We start from the raw sequence: 26,639 nt of genomic DNA on the forward strand, positions 1-26,639 counted from the left end.
GCACTATTAAAAATTTCATTTAGAAGCATATTTTAGCATAAATGAGAAGAAAACATGTAAACAGATATGGCTGCAAGTTTTCCCTAATGAATGAGTGCATTCCTTTATGAGCAGCATGCTCTTTAATTCTAGCTGTAGGAGACATCTGAGATGGTGAGAAATACCGTATTTTTCTGTGTATAAGACGCCTCCCCCCACCCCCCACTTTTCCAACCCAAAATTAAGAAATCAATATTTTAAACATTTTTCTGGTTTCTTTCTTAAGGCCTTCTTCTTTTTTGGCATCTTAAGGAGTTGTTCTTCCTGTTTTCTCCACTGATCATACACTCAGTGGGAGGAGGTCCAAATTGTCTCTCTGCAGCTCTATTTCCATGCTCTTTTGCATAGCTGATTACATTCAGTTTGAATTCTGCAGAGTAAGACAATCGCTTACTGGTATTTATCTTTTTTATTTTTTGACATCTTCATGGACTCAGGTCCCTGTTGCACCTGCACACTCTCCACCTCCACCTCCAATTATGGCATCAGTTGATATCAGTAACAATAAGGCTTGTGATTGGAGGAAGCCTGTTTGACAAGGTATGGGCAGCGACACACCTGCACAGCTCCCTCCTCGGCTGACTTCGTGTATAAGATGCCCCTCGATTTTCAGTCTAACTATTTTAGATAAAAATAGCGTCTTATACATGGAAAGATACGGTAGTAAAACCAATGGTTTCACAAAACAGTAAAACCAAAGCACAAAGCAGGCCAGGAGCCGGAGTGAGACTCTGTGGAATCTCAGGGCGGGGATTCCAATGTCGTGATGCCCAGACAGACAAACTTCTACTCTGGGCCACTTACACACAACAACGAGGATCACACAGTGACAGGCACTCACCTATGTGCGTCTGGGCCATGACATCGGCTAGCCTGTGGGCGGCACCGCTGCCCCCACTCTGGGTGGATGAGGAAGAGGTTGTGGAGGTGGTGGAGCCATGGATGGCCTGGCTGATCCAGTGCTCCATGTTGATGCTGCCCTGGCTGGAGGTGGGCGTCCCCTGGGAGTCACCCTGCACGGAGCCTTCATCTTCCGAACCAGAGGAGGTATCTGTGTGACAGGCGAGTTAATATGCAGAGAATTAAAGAAGCACATCCCAGTCAAACACCACTAACACAGGCCTACCTCACACAAGGACAGTTTAAGGACCTTTGCTTTGAACACTCATGAACTTATACCACTTCTTAGATCAGTTATTTTTTTAGTACAATGTCTTTTTCCTCCAAAACATCTTAAAATAAATTGCTACAAAAGTTTTCTTTTGGCCTTAGAATCTTGGAGATTTCCTCCAATTTCCTCCACTCACCAATTTCCTCCACTCAAGTTTGGGAAGAAGCCAAATGTGTTTGCATACACACATCAAGTGAGGTGGCTGAGGGCAGCATTTTCTCCGAGATGTTGAACCTTCATGGATTCAAAGTGAGATGTATGTAGCCCTCTAGTCCCGAGGCAGTTCTCTGAGCTATAATTTACTTTTAAGTTCAGTTTGAGTGCAAGACAACCATGCACCTCCCCAAAGAGTGAGATATCAGTGAAGAAAATGGTGGAGAAGGAAGAACACACCTCACAAAGTATGTGCCCCCTACCTTCTCCAACAACCTACATGCTCAAAACCTTGCCCCCTTTGGTGAGAACAATAAATCATCACATTACACTTTATGATCAAACTAAACATATTTATTTTTACATTCATTTTTAAAATAATTTTTTAATTTTTCAATTACAGTTGACATATTAACTTAGTTCCAGGTGTACACCCCACTGACTGGACATTACATAACTTACTAAGTGATCATCCCGATGAATCTCGTACCCATCTGACCCCATACATAGTTATTAGAATAAAATCGACTATATTCCCTATGCTGAACTTTATATCCTCATGACAATCCTGTAACAACCAATCTGTCTTTCTTAGCCCTTTCACTTTTTCACCCATCCCCCAACCTCCCTCCCACCTGGTCAAAATGTTCTCTTTATGAGTCTCTTTCAGCTCTGCTTGTCCATTTATTTTGTTGTTTAGATTCGGCTGTTGATAGATATGTATTAACTGCCATTTTAATGTTCATATTCTTATCTTTTTTCCTTCTTCTTCTTCTTAGAGAATACCCTTTAGCATTTCATGTAATACTAGTTTGATGGTGATGAACTCCTTTAGCTTGTTCTTGTCTGGAAATCTCTTTACCTGTTCTTCAATTCCAAATAACACTTTTGCTGGGTAATCTTGGTTGTAGGTCCTTGCTTTTCATCACTTTGAATATTTCATGCCACTCCCTCTGGCCTGCAAAGTTTCTGTTGAGAAATCAGGTGAAATCTTATGGGAGCTCCCTTCTGGATAACTAATGGCTTTTCTCTTGCTGCTTTTAAGATTCTCTCTTTGTTTTTAACTTTTTGCATTTTAATCATAATGTGTCTTGGTGTGGGCCTCTTTGGGTTCATCTTGTTTGGTACTCTCTGAACTTCCTAGACTTCTATGTCCATTTCCTTCACCAAGTTAGGGAAGTTTTCTTTTCTTTTTCTTTTCAAATAGATTTTCAATTTCTTGCTCTTTCTCTTCTTCTTACAGCCCCAAATGTTGGTATGCATGAAGTTGTCCCAGAGGCTCTTTATATTATCCTCATTTCTGGGATTCTTTTTTTTTTTTTTTTTTTTTTGCTATTCTAATGGGGTGTTTTTTGCTTCCTTATATTCCAACTCACTAATTTGATTCTGACTTCATTTACTCTGTTGATTCCCTGTAAATTATTCTTTATTTCTGTTAGAGTATCCTTCATTTCTGACTAGTCCTTTTCTATGCTATTGAAAGTCTCATTAAGTTCACCGAGTAACCTTCTAACCCAGCCGTGGGCAAACTACGGCCCGCGGGCCGGATCCGGCCCGTTTGAAATGAATAAAACTAAAAAAAAAAAAAGACCGTACCCTTTTATGTAATGATGTTTACTTTGAATTTATATTAGTTCACACAAACACTCCATCCATGCTTTTGTTCTGGCCCTCCGGTCCAGTTTAAGAACCCATTGTGGCCCTCGAGTCAAAAAGTTTGCCCACCCCTGTTCTAACCAGTATTTTGAAATCTGCATCTAGTAGATTACTTGTCTCCATTTTGTTTAGTTCTTTTTCTGGAGGTTTGTTCTGTCCTTTCATTTGGGACATGTTCTTTGCTCCTCATTTTGGCAGCCTCCTTGTGTTTGTTTCTATGTATTAGATAGAGCTACATCTCCCAGTCTTAGTAGAGTGGCCTTACATAGGTGTTCTGTAGGGCCCAGTGGGGCAGCCTCTCTGATCATCGGAGCTGGGCCTTCCTGTGGGCTGTGTGCACCTTCCTGCTGTCGTTTAGCCTTGATTGCTGTTAGCACATGAATGGAAGGGATTCACCCCCAGTTTGATCAGCTGAAAGGACTGACTGAGATCACTGACCTGTAACAAATGTGGAAGATCATCTGTGCAGGGGCCCACCCCACAGAGCAGGACTTACTTCAGTGGGGCTCTGGTGCCCACTGAGTCCACCCTTTGAGTGTGTTGCCTATGAAGGTGGTTGGATGGTGATGCTTTGATATAGTTTTTAGCTGTTCACTGGGTGTATTGGTCCTAAGGCCTCCTAGGAGTTACAGGCAAGGTCAGCCGCTGACTGTGTTCTGCTGGGGGCCATCCAGCATGCTTTGTAAAGTAACCTGCAGGTGGCTGCTATTTGTGCTGAGCTTTGAGGTGCCCAGGAGCGGCCAAGCTGTGAATCAAGGGAGGCCACAGCTAATGTCGGGCCTGGGGTCACTTAGTGAGAGGTAGGGGAGATGCTGAGGCCAGATGCTGCTTGTTTGAGAGTTTTTAGGAAAATATGAAGCATGAGCCAAGACAGGCCATTCCTAAGGAAAAGCCACTGGAAACTACTTGGGTGGCCCTAAAAGTTGGATGAAATGTGGTCTCAGAGAATCACCAGACGGCAAACAGTATGAGCCAGGTTGATGGAGTCTCAGATATGGTGCCTGCCTGCCAGCTCTATGGGTGGAGGGCTCATCAAAAGACAATGGCCTCTGCCAACACTTTTGTCTGGCAGAAAACTGCCTCCACTACCTCTCACCCTGATGCCAGGCAATTCAGTTCGTCCCTGTATGTCTCTGGTGCCTTTTAAGCTACTGCCCCAGTGGTAGAACTCAGAGGGAGTGATTCTGAGTAAGTCCGTGCACAGGCCCTTTAAGAGGACCTGCCTGGGACTTCAGCAGCCCTCTGTCTTCCTCAGCCTCAATCCTCACTGGTTTTTATAGCCAGAAGTTATGGAGAATTCTCTTCCTGGAACTAGAATCCTGGGCTGGGAGATCTGGTGTGGGGCTGGGAACCCTCGCTCCCAATGGGGAACCTCTGCAGCCGAGATATCCTTCCCAATTTTTATCCACCATACACAGGGGTGGGACCAGCTTTCCATGTCTCTGCCCCTCCTACCAGTCTTGATGTAGCTTCTTCTTTATTTCCCTAGTTGTAGGACTTCCTTTCAGCCAGATTTCAGGTGGTTCTGAATGATGGTTGTTATGTAGCTTAGTCATAATTTTGATGTGGTTGTGGGTGGAGGCAAGCACCACATTTCCCTACACCACCATCTTGACCAGAAGTCTACATTTATTTCTTACAATATTTTTTAATCATTTATTTTACTATCTGTGAAAATTGTATATATTAGATATAAAAATCACTTTTTCATTAAAATTATTAAAAACATTTTTTTATTTAATAACTTTCACTTAGTAGCAAGATTTTCAAGAATGAATTGCTGGTGAGTTTATTACACTTCCATGTAATCATGACATCTGGAATCCTAACTATAGGTGAGTAATGTGAGATGCCAGGAGGGAAAAATGGGCTATGAGTTGATCTAGAATATTTAATGAGAATAAGAGAAGTGAGAGTTTATCTTAAATCAAGACATAAGACTTTTTTTTAACACAACAATATTTGTAAAGGAATGTACACTAATATTTTATTATCATCGTAACAGAACCTCAGAACCTTTTTTAAGACTTTTGAGAAATGTATCCATACCAGACATTACCATCTCCCCAGAGAGATTTTTATGCCCTTTTACAGCCAGTTTTTCATTTCACATCCTACTTTTTTACACACAGACCTACTGAATATTCCTCAGGATATAGACACAAAAATCCTCAAAAAATGTTAGCAAACAGAAACAAGCAATATATAAAATGGATAGTACATTATGACCAAGTGGTGACCAGGATTATACATATAAATGTAAATTAAAGTTGATTTGACATTCCAAAGTGAAGCATTGTTATATACCATATTAGTTTAATAAAGGGAGAAAAATCCCAAGTTAACCTTAAACATCACAGAAAAAGTACTTCACAAAAGCTAACACCCACTCATGAGAAAACCTCTCAGCAAAGCAAAAAAATGCAAGGCATTTTCCTCAACCTGATATAGAGCATCCATGAAAACCAACAGCTAGCACTGTATTTAATGGTAAAAGACTAACTACATTCCCCTAAGTTCAAGAATCAGGCAAAGACGTCCCTCCTTGCCACTTCTATTCAATGTTCTCTGGAAGGTTCTAGACCAGTGATGGCGAACCTTTTGAGCTCTGCATGTCAGCATTTTGAAAAACCCTAACTTAACTCTGGTGGCATGTCACATATAGAAATTTTTTGATATTTGCAACCATAGTAAAACAAAGATTTATATTTTTGATATTTTATATATTTAAATGCCATTTAACAAAGAAAAATCAACCAAAAAAATGAGTTCACGTGTCACCTCTGACACGCGTGTCATAGGTTCGCCATCACTGTTCTAGACAGTGAAATTAAGCAAAAGGAATAAATTAAAGGCATCCAGATTGGAAAGCTAGCAGTAAAACTATCTTTATTCACAGATCATATGATCTTTATATGTAGAAAATCCCAAGGAACATACCAAAAAATTCTTGCATTAAGAAATGATTTTAGGAGGGTCACAGGATACAAGATAAAGACACAAAATATCTTTATATATACATATACTAGCACTGAACAATATAGGTATTAGATTTTAAAAATTCCATTCACAAAAGCATCAAAAAAGATAAAACTTTTAGCAATACATCTAACAAAAATTCAAGGTAATATCTAATAAAATCCTAGAGGCTTCTTTTTTTTTTTTTTTTTTGAGAACTGACAGCTTATTCTAAAATTCATTTGAAAACACAAAAGATCTAGAATGGCCAAAATAATTTGAGAATGAAGGAGGACTTCACTATCTAATATCAAAACTTACTATGAAGTTACAGTTATCAAGACAGTGATATTAGCACGAGAATAGAAATATATATGAACAAAACAGAACTAAATCCAGAAATAAACTCTTCCATTTGTAGTCAATTTATTTTTGACAAAGTTCTCAAGGTAATTTAAAGAGAAAAAGATAATCTTTTCAACAAATGTTGCTGGGCAACTGGGTATTCTCATATCAAAACAAACAAACAGAAAACAATACCTCATAGATCTTGCCTCACACCATAAACAAAAATGAATTCAAAATGAACCAGAGAACCAGAAAGAACTAAAACTATGAAATTTCTAAAACTTCCAAAAGCACAATTCATAAAACAATAATCAGTAAACTGAACTTTGTCCAAATAAAAACTCTTAAGCTTAAAAGGGCACTACTGTTTTCCTGCGAGTAATGTAACAAATCACCACAATGTCAGTGGCGTACAACAACACACATTCATTACCTTACAGCTCTGGAAGTCAGAACTCTACATCCCCTGGAGGCCTTGGGGGAGACTCTCTAGTCCTTGGCCTTTGCTAGAGGCACCTGCATCACCTGCACCCTTGGCTCTTGGCCCCTTCCTTTATCTGTAAAGTGTATCCCTCCAACCTCTGGTCCTACTGTTTGTTTGTTCTTCCTGACTTTGACACTCTTCCCTCTCTTACAAGGTCCTCCTCTGCCCAGTTATATTGATATATAATTGATATAAGTTTAAAGTATGGCATAACTGTTCAACTTATATTGTGAAGTGGTTACTATAATTAACTTTAGTTGGCATCCATCATTTTACAGATACAAAAAAAGAAAATGCCAAAAAATATTTCTTCTTATGATGAGAACTCTTAGAGCTTACTCTCTTAATTTTCATATTATTTCCTATAACAGTCTTAATTATAGTCATTACATTGTACATTACATGCCTAATGATCTATCTTATAACTGGAAGTTGGTACCTTTTGGCCACCTTTCTCCAATTCCCTGTCCTCCTACACCTGGCCTCTGCAAACCACAAACTATTTTTCTATGAGGTTTATGCTTTTGTTTTTCAGATACCACATATAAGTGAGATCAAATAGTATTTGTCTTTCTCTGTCTGAATAAGGACCTATTTGATTACAGTTGGTGCACCCCATTAATCCAGGACAACTGCCCATCTCAGGACCTTAATCATATCTGCGAAGTCCCCTTTGCGATGTAAGGTAATATACACATTGAGCAATTAGAACATGGATATCTCGGGGGGGGGGGGGCATAAATCTGTTTACCACAGGCACCATTAAGAAAAAGAAAGACAAATTATAGTTTGCAAATTGTATATCTGATAGAGGACTTGTATTCAGGTTATATAAAGAATTCTTAACCAGTAAGAAGACAAAAAAAATTTTTTTAAATGGGCAAAAATTTGAAGAGACATTTCAACAATAAATATACTAATAAAAGGGTAATATGCTAATTAGACTGGACTTCTGGACAAAGCCATGGTGGCAGGGGCCGAGGCAGAGGCGTTTAGGGGCGATCAGGCCGTCAGAGGAGCAGTTAGGGGGCGGCCAGGCCGGCAGGGGCAGTTAGGGGGCAGCCAAGCCAGCAGAGGGGTAGTTAGAGGGCAATCAGGCCAAAAGGGGAGTAGTTAGGGGGCGATCAGGCTAGCAGGGGACCAGTTAGGGGACAATTAGGCCAGCAAGCAGAGGCAGTTAGGGGTGATGAGGCAGGCAAGCAGGCGAGCGGCTAGGAGCCAGAGGTCCTGGATTGTGAGAGGGATGTCCAACTGCTGGTTTAGACCCGATTAGTCGGACACCCCCCGAGGGGGTCCCAGATTGGAGAGGGTGCAGGCTGGGCTGAGGAACCCCCCCATGCATGAATTTTGTGCATTGGGCCTCTAGTCCTATATAATAAAAGCCTAATATGCAAATCGACCAAACGGTGGAACGACCGGTGGAAAGACCGTTCGCTATGATGTGCACTGACCACCAGGAGGCAAACGCTCAACACAGGAGCTGCCCCCAGCCCGCAGGACCCAGGTCAGCCACAGTGGGTGCCAGTGGGGGCCCTCTGATCACCCTGCTGGTCACCCCACAGATTAGCCTGATCGCTGGCCAGGCCTAGGGACCCTACTGTGCACGAATTTCATGCACTTGGCCTCTAGTATACAAATAAACACATAAAAAGATGCTTAGCTTTATTTAGGAAATGAAAATTAAATCACAATGAGATACCATTTCACACCCACTAGAATGACTATAATTAAAAAAAATACAGATAATATTGAGTTGGTGAGAAACTAAAATCTTCATACATTTCTGTTGGGAATGTAAAATGGTGTAGCAATTATGGAAATAATTTTGCAGCTCTTAAAAGTTAAAGTTACCATAAGTCGTTAATTTTACTCCCAGGAATCTACCCAAGATAAATGAAATTGTAAGTATACACAAAGATATGTACATAAATGTTGATAGCATTATTCATAATAGCCAAAAACTGGAAACAAGCTAAATATCCATCAACAAGGAATGAATTAACAAAATGTGGCATATCTAAAGGGAAACAGTTCAGCAATGAGAAGGAATGCATCCTACAACTCAAGAATGCTACAACATGGAAGATGCTCAAAAACATTATGCTGAAGAAGCAAAATGCAAAAGAATCTATTTCATGATTTCATTGTGAAATGTTTAGACCATTTATAGAGGCATATAAATCAGATCAATGGGCTGGAGAATGGGAATTAACTGAAAATGGGTATAATGAAACTTTTTTGGGTGATGGAAATGTTCTAAAACTGGATTATGGCAATTATTGAACCATCTGGCTATTTTTTAAACACTTACAATGGGTTAATATTATGGGATCTAAAGTATACATCAAAAAAGGTATTAAAAATAATACCTTTCCTGAGGAATTATCATGTCCTGCAAGAGCTGGGCATAATATTCTGCAAATAATAACTGTATCAAATTGGTTGATAGTGTTTGACAACTTTCTAATGATTATTTAAAAAGTATATTTTTTAAAATCTCCAATAATTACTCTTTTTTAAAAATATATATTTTATTGATTTTTTACAAAGAGGAAGGGAGAGGGATAGAGAGTTAGAAACATCAACAAGAGAGAAATATTGATCAGCTGCCCACTGGGGATGTGCCCACAACCAAGGTACATGCCCTTGACTGGAATCGAACCCAGGACCCTTCAGTCCGCAGGCTGACGCTCCACCCACTAAGCCAAACCGGCCAGGGCCAATAATTATTCTTAATTTTTCTACTTTCCCCTTCCTTACGTGTTTCTGCTTTATAAGTTAAAATGCTCTATATTTAGGTATTATGTATGAATCTTCATTCTTATGTCTTCCTGGTGAATTGCTCATTTCTCTTTATATCTTATACTACTTGGTCTTGTTGTCTATCTTGTCAGATATTAATATAGACTTGTTTACCTTCTCATGCTTAAAATTGCATTTATATTTTTCATTATTTTATTTCTAACTATCCTTATTTTTATAGTTAAATGTGTCTCTTATAAACAACATATAGATGTAGTTATTTTTCCTTTATACCTAGTCTGATGATCTCTATCTTTTAATTGGGTGTTTGGTTCATTTACATCCTATCAAATAAAAGAGAAACATGGTAATTAGCGTACGTCCGCTACCCTTCCCATTGGCTAATCAGGGCGATATGCAAATTAACTGCCAGCCAAGATGGCGGCCAGCAGCCAGGCAGCTTGAAACTAACATGAGGCTTGCTTGCTTCAGTGATGGAGGAAACCAACGTTCCCCGCCTGCCTTGCCAGCTTCTGAGCTTGCAGTTTGAAAAATAGTTACAAATATAGAAGCTAAACAAAACCCCAGAAACCTGCTTTCAGCGAGCCGGGATCCCAGAGCTGGAGTTGCTACAGAGTTTCGATTATAGAACCCAAACAAACAAGATACCTGCTTTCAACAGCAGAGGCCTCAGAGCTGGAGCCAGAGCTAAAGCTGGCCCAGAATAAAAAGAAAAAAAAAGAAAAAAAGGAGCAGTTGGGAGCTTCAGTCACCCGCCTGCCTGAAAACAGCCCTCAGCCCCTCACCCAGACTGGCCAGGCACCCCAGTGGGGATGCCCACCCTGAAGAGTGTGTGACCAGCTGCAAACAGCCATCATCCCCTCACCCAGGCTGGCCAGGCACCCCAGTGGCGACCCCCACCCTGATCCAGGACACCCTTCAGGGCAAGCCAGCTGGCACCCACCCATAGACCAGGCCTCTATCCTATATAGTAAAAGGGTAATATGCCTCCCAGCACTGGGATCAGTGTGATGGGGGCAGCGCCCAAACCCCCTGATCGCCCTGCGGCTCTGTGTGTGACAGGGGGCAGGGCCACAATCTCCCTATCCGCCCTGCTCTGTTCGTGACAGGGGAAGGCGCCCCAACCCCCTGATCAGCCCTGCTCTGTGCCTGATAGGGGGGAGCTCCCCAACCCCCTGATCGCCCTGTGGCTCTGTGTGTGACAGGGTGCGGCGCCCCAACCCCCTGATTGGCCCTGCTCTGTGTGTGACAGGGTGCAGCGCCCCAACCCCCACCTCCCCACATGGGCCCTGCTCTGTGTATGACGGGGTAGAGCCATAACCTCCCCATCGGCCCTGCTGAGTGTGAGAGTGGCTGCGCCCCAACTCCCCCCCCCCGCCCCCCCACCACGGGCCCTGCTCTGTGTGTGATGGGGTAGAGCCATAACCTCCCCATCGGCCCTGCCCTGAGTGTGACAATGGCGGTGCCCCAACCCCCTGATTGGCCCTGCTCTGTGGGTGATAGAGGGCGGTGCCCCAAACCCCTGATCCGCCCTGCTCTGTGTGTGACGGGGGCGGTGCCCCAACTCCCCTATCGGCCCTGCTCTGTGCGTGACAGGGTATGGAGCCCCAACACCCCTGATGGGCCCTGCTCTGTGCGTGACAGGGGGCAGCGCCCCAACCCCCTGATCCGCCCTGCTCTGTGCGTGACAGGGGGCAGCGCCCCAACCCCCCTGATGGGCCCTGCTCTGTGCATGACAGGGGGTGGCGCCCCAATCCCCCTGATGGGCCCTGCTCTGTGCGTGACAGGGGACAGCTCCCCAACCCCCCTGATGGGCCCTGTTCTGTGCGTGACAGAGGGTGGTGCCGCAACCTCCCCATCGACCCTGCCTTGAGTGTGACAGGGGGCGGTGCCCCAACCCCCCAATCGGCCCTACCCTGAGCGTGACTGAGGGTGGCATCACAACCTCCCAATCCGCCCTGCTCTGTGCATGACAGGCGGCGGTGCCCCAACTCCCCAATCGGCCCTGCTCTGAGCCCAACCAGGGGTTGCACCTAGGGATTGGGCCTGCCCTCTGCCACCCGGGAGCAGGCCTAAGCCAGCAGGTCGTTATCTCCCGAGGGGTCCCAGACTGCAAGAGGGCACAGGCCGGGCTGAGGGACGTCCCCCCCCTGAGTGCACAAATTTTTGTGCACTGGGCCTCTAGTCTATAATAATAAAAGCATAATATGCAAATCAACCGAACGACTGAACAGCAGAACGACCTCCCGGATGACCTGGACGACCATGCTATGACACCCACTAGCACCAGGCCAGCCAAGGAGAGTGTAATGCGATTGGTCGGGGGCCCGGCCATCGCCCCATGATTTTTCTGCAGAGGGAGGCCCAGGCCACCAGCCAGCGGGATCAATCAATGGGGGGGCTCCACGATTGCTCCAAAGAGGTAGACCCAGGCCACTGACTGGCGGGCTGTGGCGGGTGGGCGGGGCCTCTGTGGGGGTGATCCATCGCGGGGCTCACGGACTGTGAGAGGGAATAGGCCGGGCTAAGGGACCCTCTGCCCCGAGTTCGCAAATTTTGTGCACTGAGCCTCTAGTCTATTATAATCATTGGTATAAGTGTGTTTAAAGTTAAAATTTTACTACTTGTTTTCCTATTTATTCCTCTTATTTCTTATCTCTGTTGATTTTCCCTGACGTCTTTTGACAACTTTTTAAGAGTTTCATTTTATGCCCCATATTCTCACATGTATCTCTTCCCATGCTTTCCTGGTTGCTCTAGGGCTAAAAATATGCATCCTTAATGGCTCTACATTGGGTCGATATTGTAACTGCTCTTCAAAACTGACACTACAAACTTCTTCCTACTTCAGAAATGTAATAACCATACAATAGCATAATTAGATTTACCTGTCCTTGTCTTTTGTGTAACTATTGTTTTAAAGCAAATTATAAGGGGGCCAGATAGTATTTTATGTTTTTTCAGCTATTCATTGTTTCCGGTGTTCTTTCTGTTTTGCAGATGTAAGTTTTCATCTCATATCCTTCCCCATCAGCTCATATGCCATTGCTGGCATGTTTGCAGAGCAGTTCTGCTGGCACCATGTTCTCTCAGTTTTCAAGGTCTCATTATTGCTTTATTTCCTTTAACATCCTTGCTTACAAAGGATATTTCACTGGATATGAGTTGACAGTTTTTCCCCTTCCTTTTATGACATTAAAGGTATCTTTCCATTGTTTTCTGGCTTCTATTATATCTTCATAATCTTATATTATCTCATACTAGAGACCTGGTGCACGAATTCGTGCACGGGTGGGGTCCCTTGGTGTGGTCTGCAGGGATTGGGCCGAAACTGGCAGCCCAACACCACCTGCCTCTCCTGCCTGCCACTCCCGTTCATCCTGGCCCCACTGCACCAGCCGAGGGCTCACGCCCAGTCAGTCCTGATCGGGAGAAGCTCGTGCCTCCATAGTGGCACTCACCAGCCATGAACACTGCATCTGACACCCATCCCGAGGGGGGAGGGGGGGGCGAGATGCAATCAGCCCTCTGGGCGGGCAGTGGGACATGCTTGCTGACCTGGGATCTGGATCAGTTCAGCTGACATTCAGGCCAGTTGTCAGGAGTCACCTGGTGGCCACTTTTATATCGTTTCTTCCTTGCAGAGTGTCTAGGGAGGGGAAGCAGCTGCAGTGCCCGAGGCCAACTTCCAGGAGGCCAGTGGCGCTGTCAGGAATGGTGCCAGTGGTGCTGGTCCGTCAGTGCCTGGCCTGTTCTCTGGAGATTGGACCTGCAGGACTACTGAGGGAGTGAGTAGCTGCCGCCGGGGTGGGTCACCAGGAAGGGTCAGTCAGCTGAGCAGCACTCCCATTGTGGGAGTGCCCCCTGGTGGTCGGCAAGCATGTCCCACTGCCCGCCCAGAGGGCTGATTGCATCTCGGCCCCCCTTCCCCCCTCAGGATGGGTGTCAGACGCAGTGTTCATGGCTGGTGAGCGCCACTATGGAGGCACGAGCTTCTCCTGATCAGGACTGACTGGGTGTGAGCTCTCGGCTGGCGCAGTGGGGCCGGGATGAACGGGAGTGGCAGGCAGGGGAGGCAGGTGGTGTTGGGCTCCTGCGTTGAGTGCCCCCTGGTGGTCAGTGCACATCATAGCAACCGGTCAACCGGTCAACCAGTCATTCATTTGCTTAGGCTTTTATATATATAGGGTGTCCCAAAATTCACACAAGATTTGAATTTTGCGTGAGCATTAACAACAACAACCACAAAAAATAAAAGCCTAATTTTACTTGGTTTATTGAATCAGATTCTGATATCTGTTGCCCTTTGATTTCAATTCCTTCAATTTGATAAGCATTACCAAGTACCAATTATGGCCCAGGAGCAGAGACAATGAAGACCAATGAAGAGCACGGATTTGCGTATGTGCCAGCAAAGCCATGGAGGCCATTTACCCGATGTGCTATTCCATATATAACCCTATACTGTATACTTTATGAATCAATAAAAAATTTACAATTTTTAATTATAAACCTGTGTTTTCTATCAAAATTACTTCTTGCGTGAATTTTGGGACACCCTATATAAGCTACCTCATAATCATATATCTCATATGAAGATATGGGCAATTATTCATAATTGTTCTCCAGTCTATAATGTATCTGTTTTCCTCTGGTGACTTTTAAGATTTTCTCTTAATCTTTGGATTTCACAGCACACTGACTTTTATGAGTTTTAGGTTTGATTCTTTTTAGACTTATCTTGCTTGGGGTTCATTGAATTTCTGAATCTGTATGTGGTAATTATATCAATCAAAAAAGTTTTTGACCCTCATTTCTTCAAATAGTTTTCCTGCCCTTTTCTCACACTCTCTTCCTTCTTGGATTCCAATTACAAGTATGTTAACACCGTTCCACAGATGCTTGAGGTTCTGTTAACTTTACTTTAATCTTCTGTTTTTCTGTTCTTAAGTTTGGTTCACTTCTCTTGATCTCTCTTAAAGTTCAAAGACTATCTTTTTATCCATCCGATGTTAAACTGATCCAGTGAAATTCCATTTCAGTATTATACTTTTCAGTTTTAGAGTTTCCTTTAATTTTAAAAATATTTCCCTTTCTCTGCTCAAGTACTAAGACAATAGTGTTTTTTTTTTTTTTTTTTTTACTTCTTTGACATATTTTCACTTGATTCCCTGGATAAATCTTTTACAATCAGATCTGAAAACCCCATCTTCCTTTATATCAGTGGTTCTCCCTTCCTAATGCAGTGACCCTTTAATACAATTCCTCATGTTGTGGTGACCCCCAACCATAAAATTATTTTCGTTGCTACTTCATAACTGTAATGTTGCTACTGTTATGAATCGTAATGTAAATATCTGATATGCAGGATGTATTTTCACTGTTACAAATTAGACATAATTAAAGCACAGTGATTAATCACAAAAACAATATGTAATTACTAGAGGCCCACTGCACGGGCCTTCCCTTCCCCTGGCTGCTGGCACTGGTTTTCCTCCGGCGCCGGGGACCCAGGCCTTCAGTCTTCGCGGCTCCGGACGGAGCCTTCAGTCTTCGCTCTGCCGCTTCGCCCCTAAATATGCAAATTAACTGCCATGTTTGTTGGGTTAATTTGCATACTCTCCTGATTGGCTGGTGGGCGTGGTGGAGGGACGGTTAATTTACATGTTTGTCTAAGAATATGTGTTTTCCAATGGTCTTAGGCGACCCCTGTGAAAGGGTTGTTTGACCCCCAAAGGGGTCGTGACCCACAGGTTGAGAACCGCTGCTCTATATCAAACACATACCCAAGTGCTTTCCAACAGAAATGTAATGGGAGCCTCAGATATAATTTTAAACCTTCTAGCAGCCACATTGTAAAAAACATGAATAGGAACAACTAACTTAAATAATATATTTAACATAAAATATCCAAAATATTGTTTCAACATGTAATAAATATAAAAGTTAATGAAATATATTACAGTCATATTTTCAATATAAACTCTTCAAAATCTGTATTTCATGCTTATAGCAAACACAATTGAGACAAGCAATACTCTGTGTTCTTGACAGCGGATCAGTGGCTAGCTACAGAGAGCAAACTGGAGCCATCTCGTGTTGGTTTTCTACTGATTCCTTTTTCCATGGCCACAGCTTACACCTCCTGTTTCTCTGTATACCTAGTGATTATTTATTGAATATTAGATGGTGAATTCTATCTTACTCTGAAGCCTTGACTTCTACTTTAGCATTTACTTCAATTACTGGTTGATTCTCTTGACCGAGAGCAGACATGGAACTATTTTTGGCTAGCATGGATCTGTGGAAAGCTTCAGCCTTTTTATATCCCATAAACTTGGATCTCAGCCCTCCTCAACTTAGCAGGGTGGCCATGCTTGCTCAGACTCCCATCTCTGTGCCACAGTCTAAAGATTTCCCCAGGCAGAAAACTGGGTATCATGGGGCTCACCTCATGGGCTTTTCTGCTCTCAGTTCAGTCCTGTGCTGCTTGAGATCCACAGAGTGTAATGATCCTAATAAGATCTTTTTCAGACACTATGACATTCATCAGCAACCACTCATTTCATGCAGAGAATATAAACTTCAGGAATATTCCTTGCAGACCAGTTGTCATGAAATGAGTTCTAACAAGTTACCAGCAACCAGAAAGAGAGAAAATGAGCCAAGATTCTGCTCAAGCAAGTACAGTTATAAAGAGGCACTTATGACTGTGCACAATTATTTCATGTGACATTATCACTAGAACTCCTGAATGACAGTTTACAAAATGTATTATATGGTGTACATGAAACTCCTAGTCAAATAATTAAATGCAAATGTTATACCCAAAACAATGTGACTGATAATATTCTTTATATTTTGCAAAGACATTTCTACAAGATTTGTTTTCTGAAAGTTCTGGCTTTCATCATGTATGACACTAACATTTCTGAAGGTGGATTTAACACGGAGAAAAGCATATACATGAATAATAGCTTAACTTCTTGCATTTCAAACTCAACATTTCTCAAAAAAAGTAGTTCAGAAATATGTCCATTTTCCTGAATACTGCCCAGTTCCGAACATTTGGTCAAAAATATTTTAAGCTGGAAAAAATATATTTTAAGTTGGTTTGTTGGTAAGCCCATTCTGTTTGTTGCACAAATAACATATAAAACTAAAAATTTCCACTCCATTATAAAATTTTAGCTAATTATAATGAACTAAATAAACAGAATTGAACATGTTAATTATGCTGATTTTTAAATAGTCCCAAATTACATTGAGGCTCAGCATAAAGAAACAAAGGAAAGTAAGTAAATTGGCCAAAATTTTTTTGCCAAGGATACTGTATTGTTGAGATGAATAACGCTTGTTGGACTATTTTTAAAACAATGACTAAGGAATACATTATTTATATGCTTTGTCTTATAAAGCTCAAGACTTTTACCTTTAACTGCATGCAAAGTTGAATACTTAAGAGCTGTTTGGAGAATTACTAAAGATACTTTATCACATCTCTGAGTTGAAGTGGGAGCTTCGTTACCCTCACTGCTTGCAAACACTCAGGGTTAATCCTCAAAGACCTCCAAAAGTGTTGTATATGTTCAGCTATTCTTATTGCACCTTAAGTTTCTCTTGTGAACAAAGATAGTGGCATTCAAAACTGCACAAAGTAGTGTAAGGTAACTTAGGTGTGTAGAAAAGAAACTTAGATTTGGCAACAATGACATGAATAATGCTAGAACCAAACTCAGAGAAAAACAAACATCAAGTAGATGGGGCTTAATTCTTCATGTTTGTAATAGATAACCTGGATGATTTAGCTGTGTGCCTCACTTTGGTTTTGTAGCTCATGAGCTATACAGTATAATTATTTGAGTAGAGTGAAACAGAGAACTTAAGTAGTTATATAAAATTCATGACTAGAAAAACCCCCACAGTATTAAAATCAGAAATGTAAATAGGATATAATCTTCAACCATTTCGATTAGGGATCAGCACACTATGGACCAAACCAGCCCTCTGCCCATTTTTTATAAATAAAGTTTTATTGGCACACAGCCATACCCATTCACTAGGGCCCACAAAGACCAAAATACTGTCTGCAGTTTAAGGAAAAGTTTGATGACCCCCAAGAAAAATTTAAGAGCCTAAATTTTTCAATTCATTTGGTTTCTTAATACAAAATTACAACATACTTATAAAGACTTGAGAATATGTACATACCTGTCTAAACAAGAAAAGTGCATGTTCAGTTAGAACTACGGACACTTTTGCTATATCAAGTAGTAAATGAAATTTTATAAGACTAAGTTTTTCATGCTTATAAGTCTTGATGAAAAGTTTAAAATACATATTTATATAGATACATACAAAATGATGGTAACTTTCCCTCCAAATTTAATTGAGAACATATATGCTGTTTCTGACCTGTGGGTCACAAAATCTGAGTTAGAGCACCATTATTCTGAAAGCTAGAAAGACTGTGACTGCAGGGCCGGCAGTGAATTAACGCTAAGGCATGCCCGCCTCGTGCTAAGCTGACGGTGGGCCGGCCGCTCACCTGGAGGTGTGTAGGCATCCATCGAGGTCTGCACAACCAAGGACCTGCGTTTGGAAGGCATAGGCACTGCCATCTTCCTTTCTTTGTGTTTCGCAAGCGCTGCCTGAACAGCTTCTGTGTGGACATCTAAAACAAAAAGAGAGCTCAATGACTCCATTGTTCGGGGACGTCCTGAAAGTGCAGGCTTTTTCTCCTCTCTCTCTGGTCCTGTGGAGTAGTTTATGAATGGGTGGGGAAGAAAGGGAAGATGTGAACCTACCAGCTTAAGAGCTCCAGTAAGAAGACATGCACATTCATTTGTAGACTTTTAATTATTCATTTTATTACCCTAGATTCTGTCTAAATAACAAGTGCTGGCTGCAAATTTATGTGTGATTTTTCTTTTCCTAGTGTGAGTGCACATGACCTTCAGATATTTCTTCTCATGTTCAAGCCTCGTAATTCATTTCACTGTTAAGGGAGGTATGTACACCCTACTGGCAGTCAGTAATGATTTAGCTAACACGTTCCAAGAACTCAGAACTGTGTCAGGTGTTTTGTGTATGTTAACGCATTATATTAACTCCACAAATATTTACTGGCTGCCTGCTTTATAAGGTCATGTCCTCAGGGCAGGAGAGGTGGAGAATCAGGTAGATGAGGTGCTATGAATCATGCAGCTTATGTTCTTTTCTTTTCTTTTCTTTTCTTTTCTTTTTTTAAATTCTTACCCGGGATATGTTTTTTATTGATTTGAGAGAGAGAGAAAGGGGGAGAGACAGAGACAGAGGCAGACTCAGAGAAACACCAATGAGAGAGAGAAACACCGATCGGTTGCCTTCCGTACGTGTCCTGACCAGGGTCGAACCCACAACCATTTGTTGTAGGGGACAACACTCCAACCAACTGAGCCACCTGCCAGGGCCATGCAGCTTACTTTCCATCGGGTGAAACAGACCATTGACAAGTGGTTAGAGAATTAAAACAAGGAAAACAAACTGACTGAGTGGCTACTTCACTGTGAGGCCAGGGACGAACGCTCTCACTGTGAAATCTGAACGGTAAGAACGAACCAGCCACTGTCAGGACGAGAAGGTCCAGGGAGAAGGGAAACCCACTCAAAGGCCCTAAACTGAGATTGAGGGTGGTGCTGGCAGGACAAACAGGACCCTGGGAGAGGGGTGCACAGGGTCAGGGCTCCTATCCTAAATCTGAACGGGAGCACCAAGGGGTCCTGGGGGATGACATGACCTGGTTCCGTTTTGATGGGATCATTCTGGCTGCTGTGAAGAAGGCTGCAGGAGAGTGACAGGAAGGCAGCAGTCAGGTGAGACACAACCACAGCCACAACATACACGATCATACAGAGGAGGGGCTCTCAGTACTTCCATGTCACAGAGGAGCAAGTGGAGGTAAGCCGCTCTCCCAGATTATCAAACTGGTGAGTGGCATGGCCAGGGTTTGAACCCAGGTGTGAGTACCCCCCGGGCCCAGGCCCTTCACCACGGACCACACTGTATTCCTGCAGTTCCTGTGAAACTCCACCCTGTAAACAGGCTAGATAGAGTAGGGGTCAGCCAACCACTACCTGTGGGACACGCAGCCTGCCTCCCCTTTGTGTAAATAATGTTTTATTGGAATAAAGCACACCTTTACTGTACATACACACACTGTTTGCTTCCACACTGTATGTGACAGAGACATAAGGGCCCAGAAAGCTGAAAATAGCCGTTATCTGGCCCTTTACCGAACCATTCGCCAGCCCCGTCTTGGAGCACATCAGGTACCAAACGCAATGAGCGTGTTCTGCGACACTGTGTTCAGCTTGTGTGTGCAACTCTCTTTCCTCCTCAACCAGACTCCAAGTACTTGGAGGCAAAAAACGAGCTTCTGGTCACTCTTTCTTAAACTCTCAGATTAAAAACTGATGAATGAAGGACTCGGATTCATGAGCTAAAACTAAAGAGCTCATCTAGGAGGAGGAGAGAGTACGAATCCTGCACCCATCAAAAACTTTCAGTTTCATATGACCCCACTTTTAAACTTTTTGAATATAACTACAAATTTACAAAACATGCAAGAACAGTACAGAGAACTCCCGTAAAGTTTTAGCCACATTCACAATTGTTTACATCTACCTCATCGCTTTCTCTCTCTGTATGTGTTGTTTTTGCTAATCATTTGAAGATACATTACAGATACCATTCCCCCCTATACCTAAATATTTTAATGTACTTCCTAAGGACAAAGACATTCTCTTATAAATTCTCAAAATCAAGAAACTGAACAAATATAATACTACATATAGTACTATTATCCAATCCAAGGCCCGTGTTCAAATGGTGCCAATGGAACTGCCTCCATGGTTGTTATGTCTGTTGGTCTCCTGTAGGTACACACAGTTCCAGGGTTCCCCAATAATCTGAATGGAATTTATACACAGACACGGGGGCTCCCTGCGTTGTGGCTCACTCTTACCCAGATCCCCCTTTTAATGCCCAGCTGTTCTGACAGGCCCAAAGTCTTTCCTCTGACACAGTAAGCCAGCAGCACCATGGCTTTCAGCTTGGGTTTGAAAAGTTCCACACGAAGGCATTTGGAGAGTACCTTCACGGCAAAAAGCCAAATAAATGTGAACCTCATTCTGCTCTGCCCTTCCTTCACACGGTCCTTCCACTTCTGCCTACGTTCAGGAGTTGCTCTCCAGTGCACTCAACTCATTATTGTTAACACTGTGTCTTGGGGTTATTGTTGTACTACGTGGGAGGGTAGTCTGATACCAACTTCAGAACCAGGTCCTACAACCCTACATCAGTTTTTTTTAAATTACAGAATTTAGTAAGATTATTCAAGTCAAGCAAAATATAACTTCAAAACCCACTTTAAAGTGACTTATAACCATCTTAATGGAAGAGTCTCACCTAAATTAAATTCATAAAATGAATTTTCAAATTTGTGACATTAGTAAAAAACATAATAGGGTCAACTGAGAATATCTAAAGCTAAGAGGGAAGAACAGCTCATACCATCACTTGACCATTCCCCCAAAAGAAAATTTTTTTAAAAGAACTCACTTCCAAAATTTGGAGTAAATTTCACAATTTTCATGATTATGTTGCCTTTATTACAACTGTTTTAAGTTAAACTGTTTAAGAAGTTGTTAAAACTGAAGTTTCCCTCCAGACATTCACTATGACTCCAAGTCTCAGCTCAGTTGCTTTAAGAAAATAATTAGGTATTCTAATTACAAGTTACACTTAAGGGAAAAAATTAATATAAGAATATATTTGATTGATCCAATTTTACACAAAAATTCTTCCTCTGGTTAGTTAATAGCCAATGAGATGCAAATCAGCCAACAACTACTCAGCTGATCTCCCATGGATCGGTGATGAGTTCACCTGAGCTACAAATAAAACGAAGAATCAGTGATGACAAGAGAGAGGTAAGATGCAGCCTCATTATTTTACTTTTAGACAGCTTCTGGCACTACCAGCAATTTCTGTTTGGAAAAAAAGAGTCAGCATACACACTAACCTTAGGCAAATCATTAAACTTCTGGAGAAACATCCACAAAATAAAAGAGTTATATTTAATGATCAAACAAATTCTTTTCAAAAAGGCAACTCTCTCTTCTATTTTAATTACAGCAGGGGTTCCGTAAAAATTCTACAGGGTTCTAAAAATTCCAGGGAAATGCAATTAGATTTCTACAGCAGAAATAAAGGGCAACTACTAAACAGAGCCAGCGACCTGCTCAGACCCTGGGAGGAGTCTTGTTCCCCAGTCTCTGCAGCCCTCAGAGGCATCAGCGCCCGCCCCCTCCCCGACGGCGGCCAATGAAAGCCACTCACTGCCCCTCTCCTTGTCCTCCAATCATGTTAGGAGCAGGGACACACCCAGAAGAGAGAAGTTCCCTTCCAGGCCAAACTCATCATTCCAATCACTGCAGATTTTCCCTTTAGCCTTTTCCTCCAAAACACCAGTTTTTAGGAAAGTAACCAAAACAGCAGCAACAACCCTGAAACCCATGCTTCTACTGAGAGGGAGGATGTGCACCTGGGGTTTATGTGGCACCGAAACACCACTGCACACACATTCACCTTTGTCCTCAGTGCCCAGAAGAGTAATTTGATCTCTCCTGCTTAAGACAAAATAAACACGACCACTGCAACTGATAACCCGCTCTTTCTTTTTTTAAAAAAATATATTTTTTATTGATATTTTACAGAGAGGAAGGGAGAGGGATAGAGAGCCAGAAACATCGATGAGAGAGAAACATCGATCAGCTGCCTCCTGCACACTCTCTACTGGGGATGTGCCCGCAACCAAGGTACATGCCCTTGACCGGAATCAAACCTGAGACCCTTGAGTCCACAGGCTGACGCTCTATCCGCTGAGCCAAACCGGTTAGGGCCCCGCTCTTTCTTAAATAAAATTTTAAGAAGTTTTGCATCCTCTTAACATATGGTTTTTCTTCTTTTCCTCAAACTTAGTATTCTCTTTTCCTCCTTCTTTCTTTTTTTTTTTTAATATATTTTATTGATTTTTTACAGCGAGGAAGGGAGAGAGATAGAGAGCTAGAAACATCGATGAGAGAGAAACATCGACCAGCTGCCTCCGGCACATCTCCCACTGGGGATGTGCCCGCAACCCAGGTACATGCCCTTGACCGGAATCGAACCTGGGACCTCTCAGTCCGCAGGCCGACGCTCTATCCACTGAGCCAAACCGGTTTTGGCTCCTCCTTATTTCTTAACCAGTCATGATTTGGTCCTTATAATTAAAATGCTTGTGTTAATTTTATTTTTAAAAACTAAATGAATAATGCTGAAAATGTACTGAAAGGTGAATGTGTCCCTACTCTTTGACTTCTGAAAATTTCTCCACCTACTGTTCCCTCAAAGAAACTTGCAGTTTTTCTACCCATTTAGTTCTGCGAGCAGAGATTGTCTTTCTGTCAGGAAGCTACAAGGGACACAGAAACATAAGATGTTCCCGTAGTTCTGGGGTGACTGCAGATTACTGAAGAGTCGAGGCTTAGAATCAGATTCCTGGCTCTGCCATTTATTAACTGTAAGACACGGGAGAAATACTTTAATCCATTTAAGTCTCACTTTGATCACCTGTAAAATGGGAACAGAATCAGTCACTATGGGAATGATATAAAATATACAAGCAAAGCTCTGGCTTCCTGCCCCAGTAGGCACTCATTAATGACAGCGGCTTCGGGCTATTCTGAAACAGTGGGTTTGGTGCTGAAGGAATCAGATTGCTGGTGGTTTCCACCTTGTCCTCACGCACCATAGCCTGAGTTCTGGGAGCGACACTTCCTACAAGACACAGCACAGTTTAACCTGTGAATGGGCCCTGTACGTGGAAGACAGATGCTCACGCTGAGGACCCTGAGCATGGACCAGGCCACCCACGCGCAGCCTCTGGTCTGCACCTTGAATATAAATCCCAAAGGACAGTCCCTGGGCCATCGGTCCTTCTCTTCCCAAGACCCTCGTTTTGGGCTCCTGTGCCAAAAGTCTCCGTAAGCTCCTTGCACAGGTATAAGTTCTTAAATACGGAACAGAAAACTCCACTTTCCTTTTGGCTTCTTTAAATATGTGGCTCTTTCATTCATGTTGTATGGCAGGATGCTGAAAGAAACCAGTATCCTGCAATACAACAAGCAATGGGATATGTGGGAAATAGAAGTAAAAATTATCAGAACACCTTTAGCTCCTCAGGGAAAGTGTGTATCTTTGTAGAACTACATGCTTAAATTTAAGAGAAATTGATGCCTGCCCCTTCGCTTTTCCCTTCTGATGTCCAAAGCCACAATCCATTTCCTAGAGCTCACAACATCATACATTAATAACATGTATGCTGACAGTCGTCCAACTTCAAAAACAACAGCGGATCAATCAAAGAGGCTTTTTCCTGAGGAAGCTTACCTGTGTCATCACAGCAGAGCAGTGAAGGCCACGGTTCTAGAGCCAGGCTGCCCGGGCTCAAGCCCCAGTTCTTCCAGGTGCCCTTACACACAGCACTTAACCTATATGCGCCTGTTTCCTTGTGTGCACCAAAAGGAACACTGAAACTGCCCCCTGGGGTGGCTGAGAAGGTTGAATGCGTCCATGTGCTACGGGGCTCTGGGCAGAGCTGGAATGTGGCAGCCTGAACACCAGGTACTGTGCCGTGGGACCCTACCACGATGCTGCTCATCATCAGTGTCGCCACAAGCCTGACAGAGAAGACGAAGAGAAGAAAGCCAGGTGTGGGAGGAACCAAAACTGCAAAGAGCGAGGTGGGGACCCGCTTCCTGCGTCCTGACGGTTGCACTGTGCCCTCTCCCCACCCAGGCTCCCTTCCACCAGGGCCTCTCCCGTGGTTGCTCCGTTTTTCCTTCTTTGGGTAGAATATGCACACGGAAGCGGAGGTGTGGGGAGCCGTGTAAAACAGTGAGGACAGAGAAAAGGAAGGGAAGGCAGGTGCGTTTCCCAGGAGCGCTGTCTCTTATCAGCAGTGGGGCATCAGGAGCCATGCCAGTCGCTTATTTTTCACCTTCTGCTGCTTTAGTTCAATGCCCTCCACCTCTCAATCTCCAGGAAAAGTGTAGTGACATGAGTGCGCAGGGTGTGGGAGGGGCAGTGCATGGAAAGGGGCTCTGGTCACAACTGCACTCGGTCACTGAGCACCTACTGCTTACCCAGTCCCCCCTGTGCACAGACCTCTGTTTGGGATATAGACCAGAAAACCAACAAGATAATAGGATGTGATGAGAATTACACATGAGGAGTTTGTGACCTGTGAGGACACTGAGGGGCAAGTCTGGGGCAGGGCCATCAGGAGAGGCCTCAACAAGAAGTGACATGTAGCTGACATCTGACACCAAGGATGAACTTCTAGACACACATACACATTTTCCACTTTCTAATAACTTCTCCTATTTCCCCTCCTCCTCACTCCCTCCTCCTCCTCTCTCCTTTCTCTCCCCCTCCTCCTCCTCCTCCTCCTCCTCCTCTTCCTCCTCTCTCTCTCTCTCTCTCTCTCTCTCTCTCTCTCTCTCTCTCTCTCTCTCTCTCTCTCTCTCTCTCTCATCACTGGTAGCTGCACAGACACGCCACCTCTCTCAGGGTCACTGCTTGGTCTCTGGCCTTTAGAGCTGTTGCCATGAAGGAAGAATAATGTCACTATTCAACCAGTAAATGAATATGTACCCAATGTCCTCTGTGCCAGGCTCTGCTCTAGGCATAAATTATCTCTACTTTCTTTTTCACCATAAACTCATCCCATGTTTAACGAACACTTTTAACTCATAACTTTGTCCTTAATGAACTATACGAGGGATAAAATTTTATAACAGCTATAAATTAAGTACACAGAAAAGACACCAGAAGCTGATTACAAAACAAAGGCCAATGTTTTTGTTCACCTATGAAATGAAGTAGTGGGACAGTCTTAAATACTGGGACAGAGAGACTCCATACATTAGATCAAAAGCATTTAGAACATGCCTGTGCAAAGTAAATGCTCAATAAACATTGGCTTACGTTATGGCAATATAATGGTGACACGAATAATGGCTTGTAGATGTTAGGATTATGACTACTTAGAACAAACATCAGGTTTTGCTGAGTGTTTGGAGGTCATATTAAGTACCAGTGTGTTACCTGTTGCTACTGCTCCACATTTTCTAGAATTTCACACAAATGAAAGATTCATCTGCCAGTCTGCTTCTTTCTAATGCTTTCCATTTCACCTGCGGTACATCTGACGTCGGCACTTTCTCTTTAATGCATCTTGCCCATCCTCAGCCCTCTGTTTTTTCACATCAGTTCTACGATCTGTTTCAGTTTCCCAGAGAACCAGATCGGGGGTTTTTATTATAACTGAACGTACCTTAGGAGAGCTGACACCTCTATAGCATTATTCCCAGTCCATTACCACAACGAATCCATTTTTTGTGTGAACTTCTTTGATGTAAAATTTTATAATTTTCATTTGTTGCTCGTGTACAGAAATATTATTAATTTTGTTCGGATTACATCAAGCCATTATACTAAAACCTCATTTCTCATAAATCTGTAGGTTGTTTGGGGGTTCCTATGCAGATAATGTCTGTGTCTTTTCCTTTCTCTATATTTCCTATCTTTTACTGACACAGGCCTCTGTCCTAGAATGAATTGGAAAGATTACCTTTTTTCTTTCCATTCTCTGAAATTGTTCATATAGAATCAGACTGGTTAATTTCTTGAAAGTTTGGCATAACTTAAATATAAAACCTTCTGAGTCTGGTATATTCTTTATGAGACAGTTTGTTTCAACTATTGTTTCCATCTATTTATTTTTAAATATGTTTTTATTGATTTCAGAGAGGAAGGGAGAGGAAGAGAGAGGTAGAAACATCGATGATGAGAGGGAATCATTGATTGGCTGCCTCCTGCATGCCCTCTAGTGGGGACCGAGCCTGCAACCCAGGTATGTGTCCTTGACAGGAATCAAACCCGGAACCCTTCAGTCCACAGGCCAACGCTCTATCCACTAAG

General features: G+C 42.8%; 1 protein-coding gene across 5 annotated transcripts in view; it reads right to left on the reverse strand.

Moving 5' to 3' along the window:
- DIP2C (disco interacting protein 2 homolog C) overlaps positions 1–26,639 on the reverse strand; it is a 376,691-nt gene that overhangs the window by 138,269 nt on the left and 211,783 nt on the right. For all 5 annotated transcript variants that reach the window (XM_059662882.1, XM_059662881.1, XM_059662883.1 and 2 more), the window contains 2 exons: positions 18,121–18,246; positions 881–1,090 (listed from right to left, as the gene is read on the reverse strand). In XM_059662882.1, the coding sequence (XP_059518865.1) occupies positions 881–1,090; positions 18,121–18,246 (336 nt within the window). The remainder of the gene's footprint in view (positions 1–880; positions 1,091–18,120; positions 18,247–26,639) is intronic.

The sequence above is a fragment of the Myotis daubentonii genome, chromosome 1 (genome assembly GCF_963259705.1).
Source record: "Myotis daubentonii chromosome 1, mMyoDau2.1, whole genome shotgun sequence".
Taxonomy (NCBI): Eukaryota; Metazoa; Chordata; class Mammalia; order Chiroptera; family Vespertilionidae; genus Myotis; species Myotis daubentonii.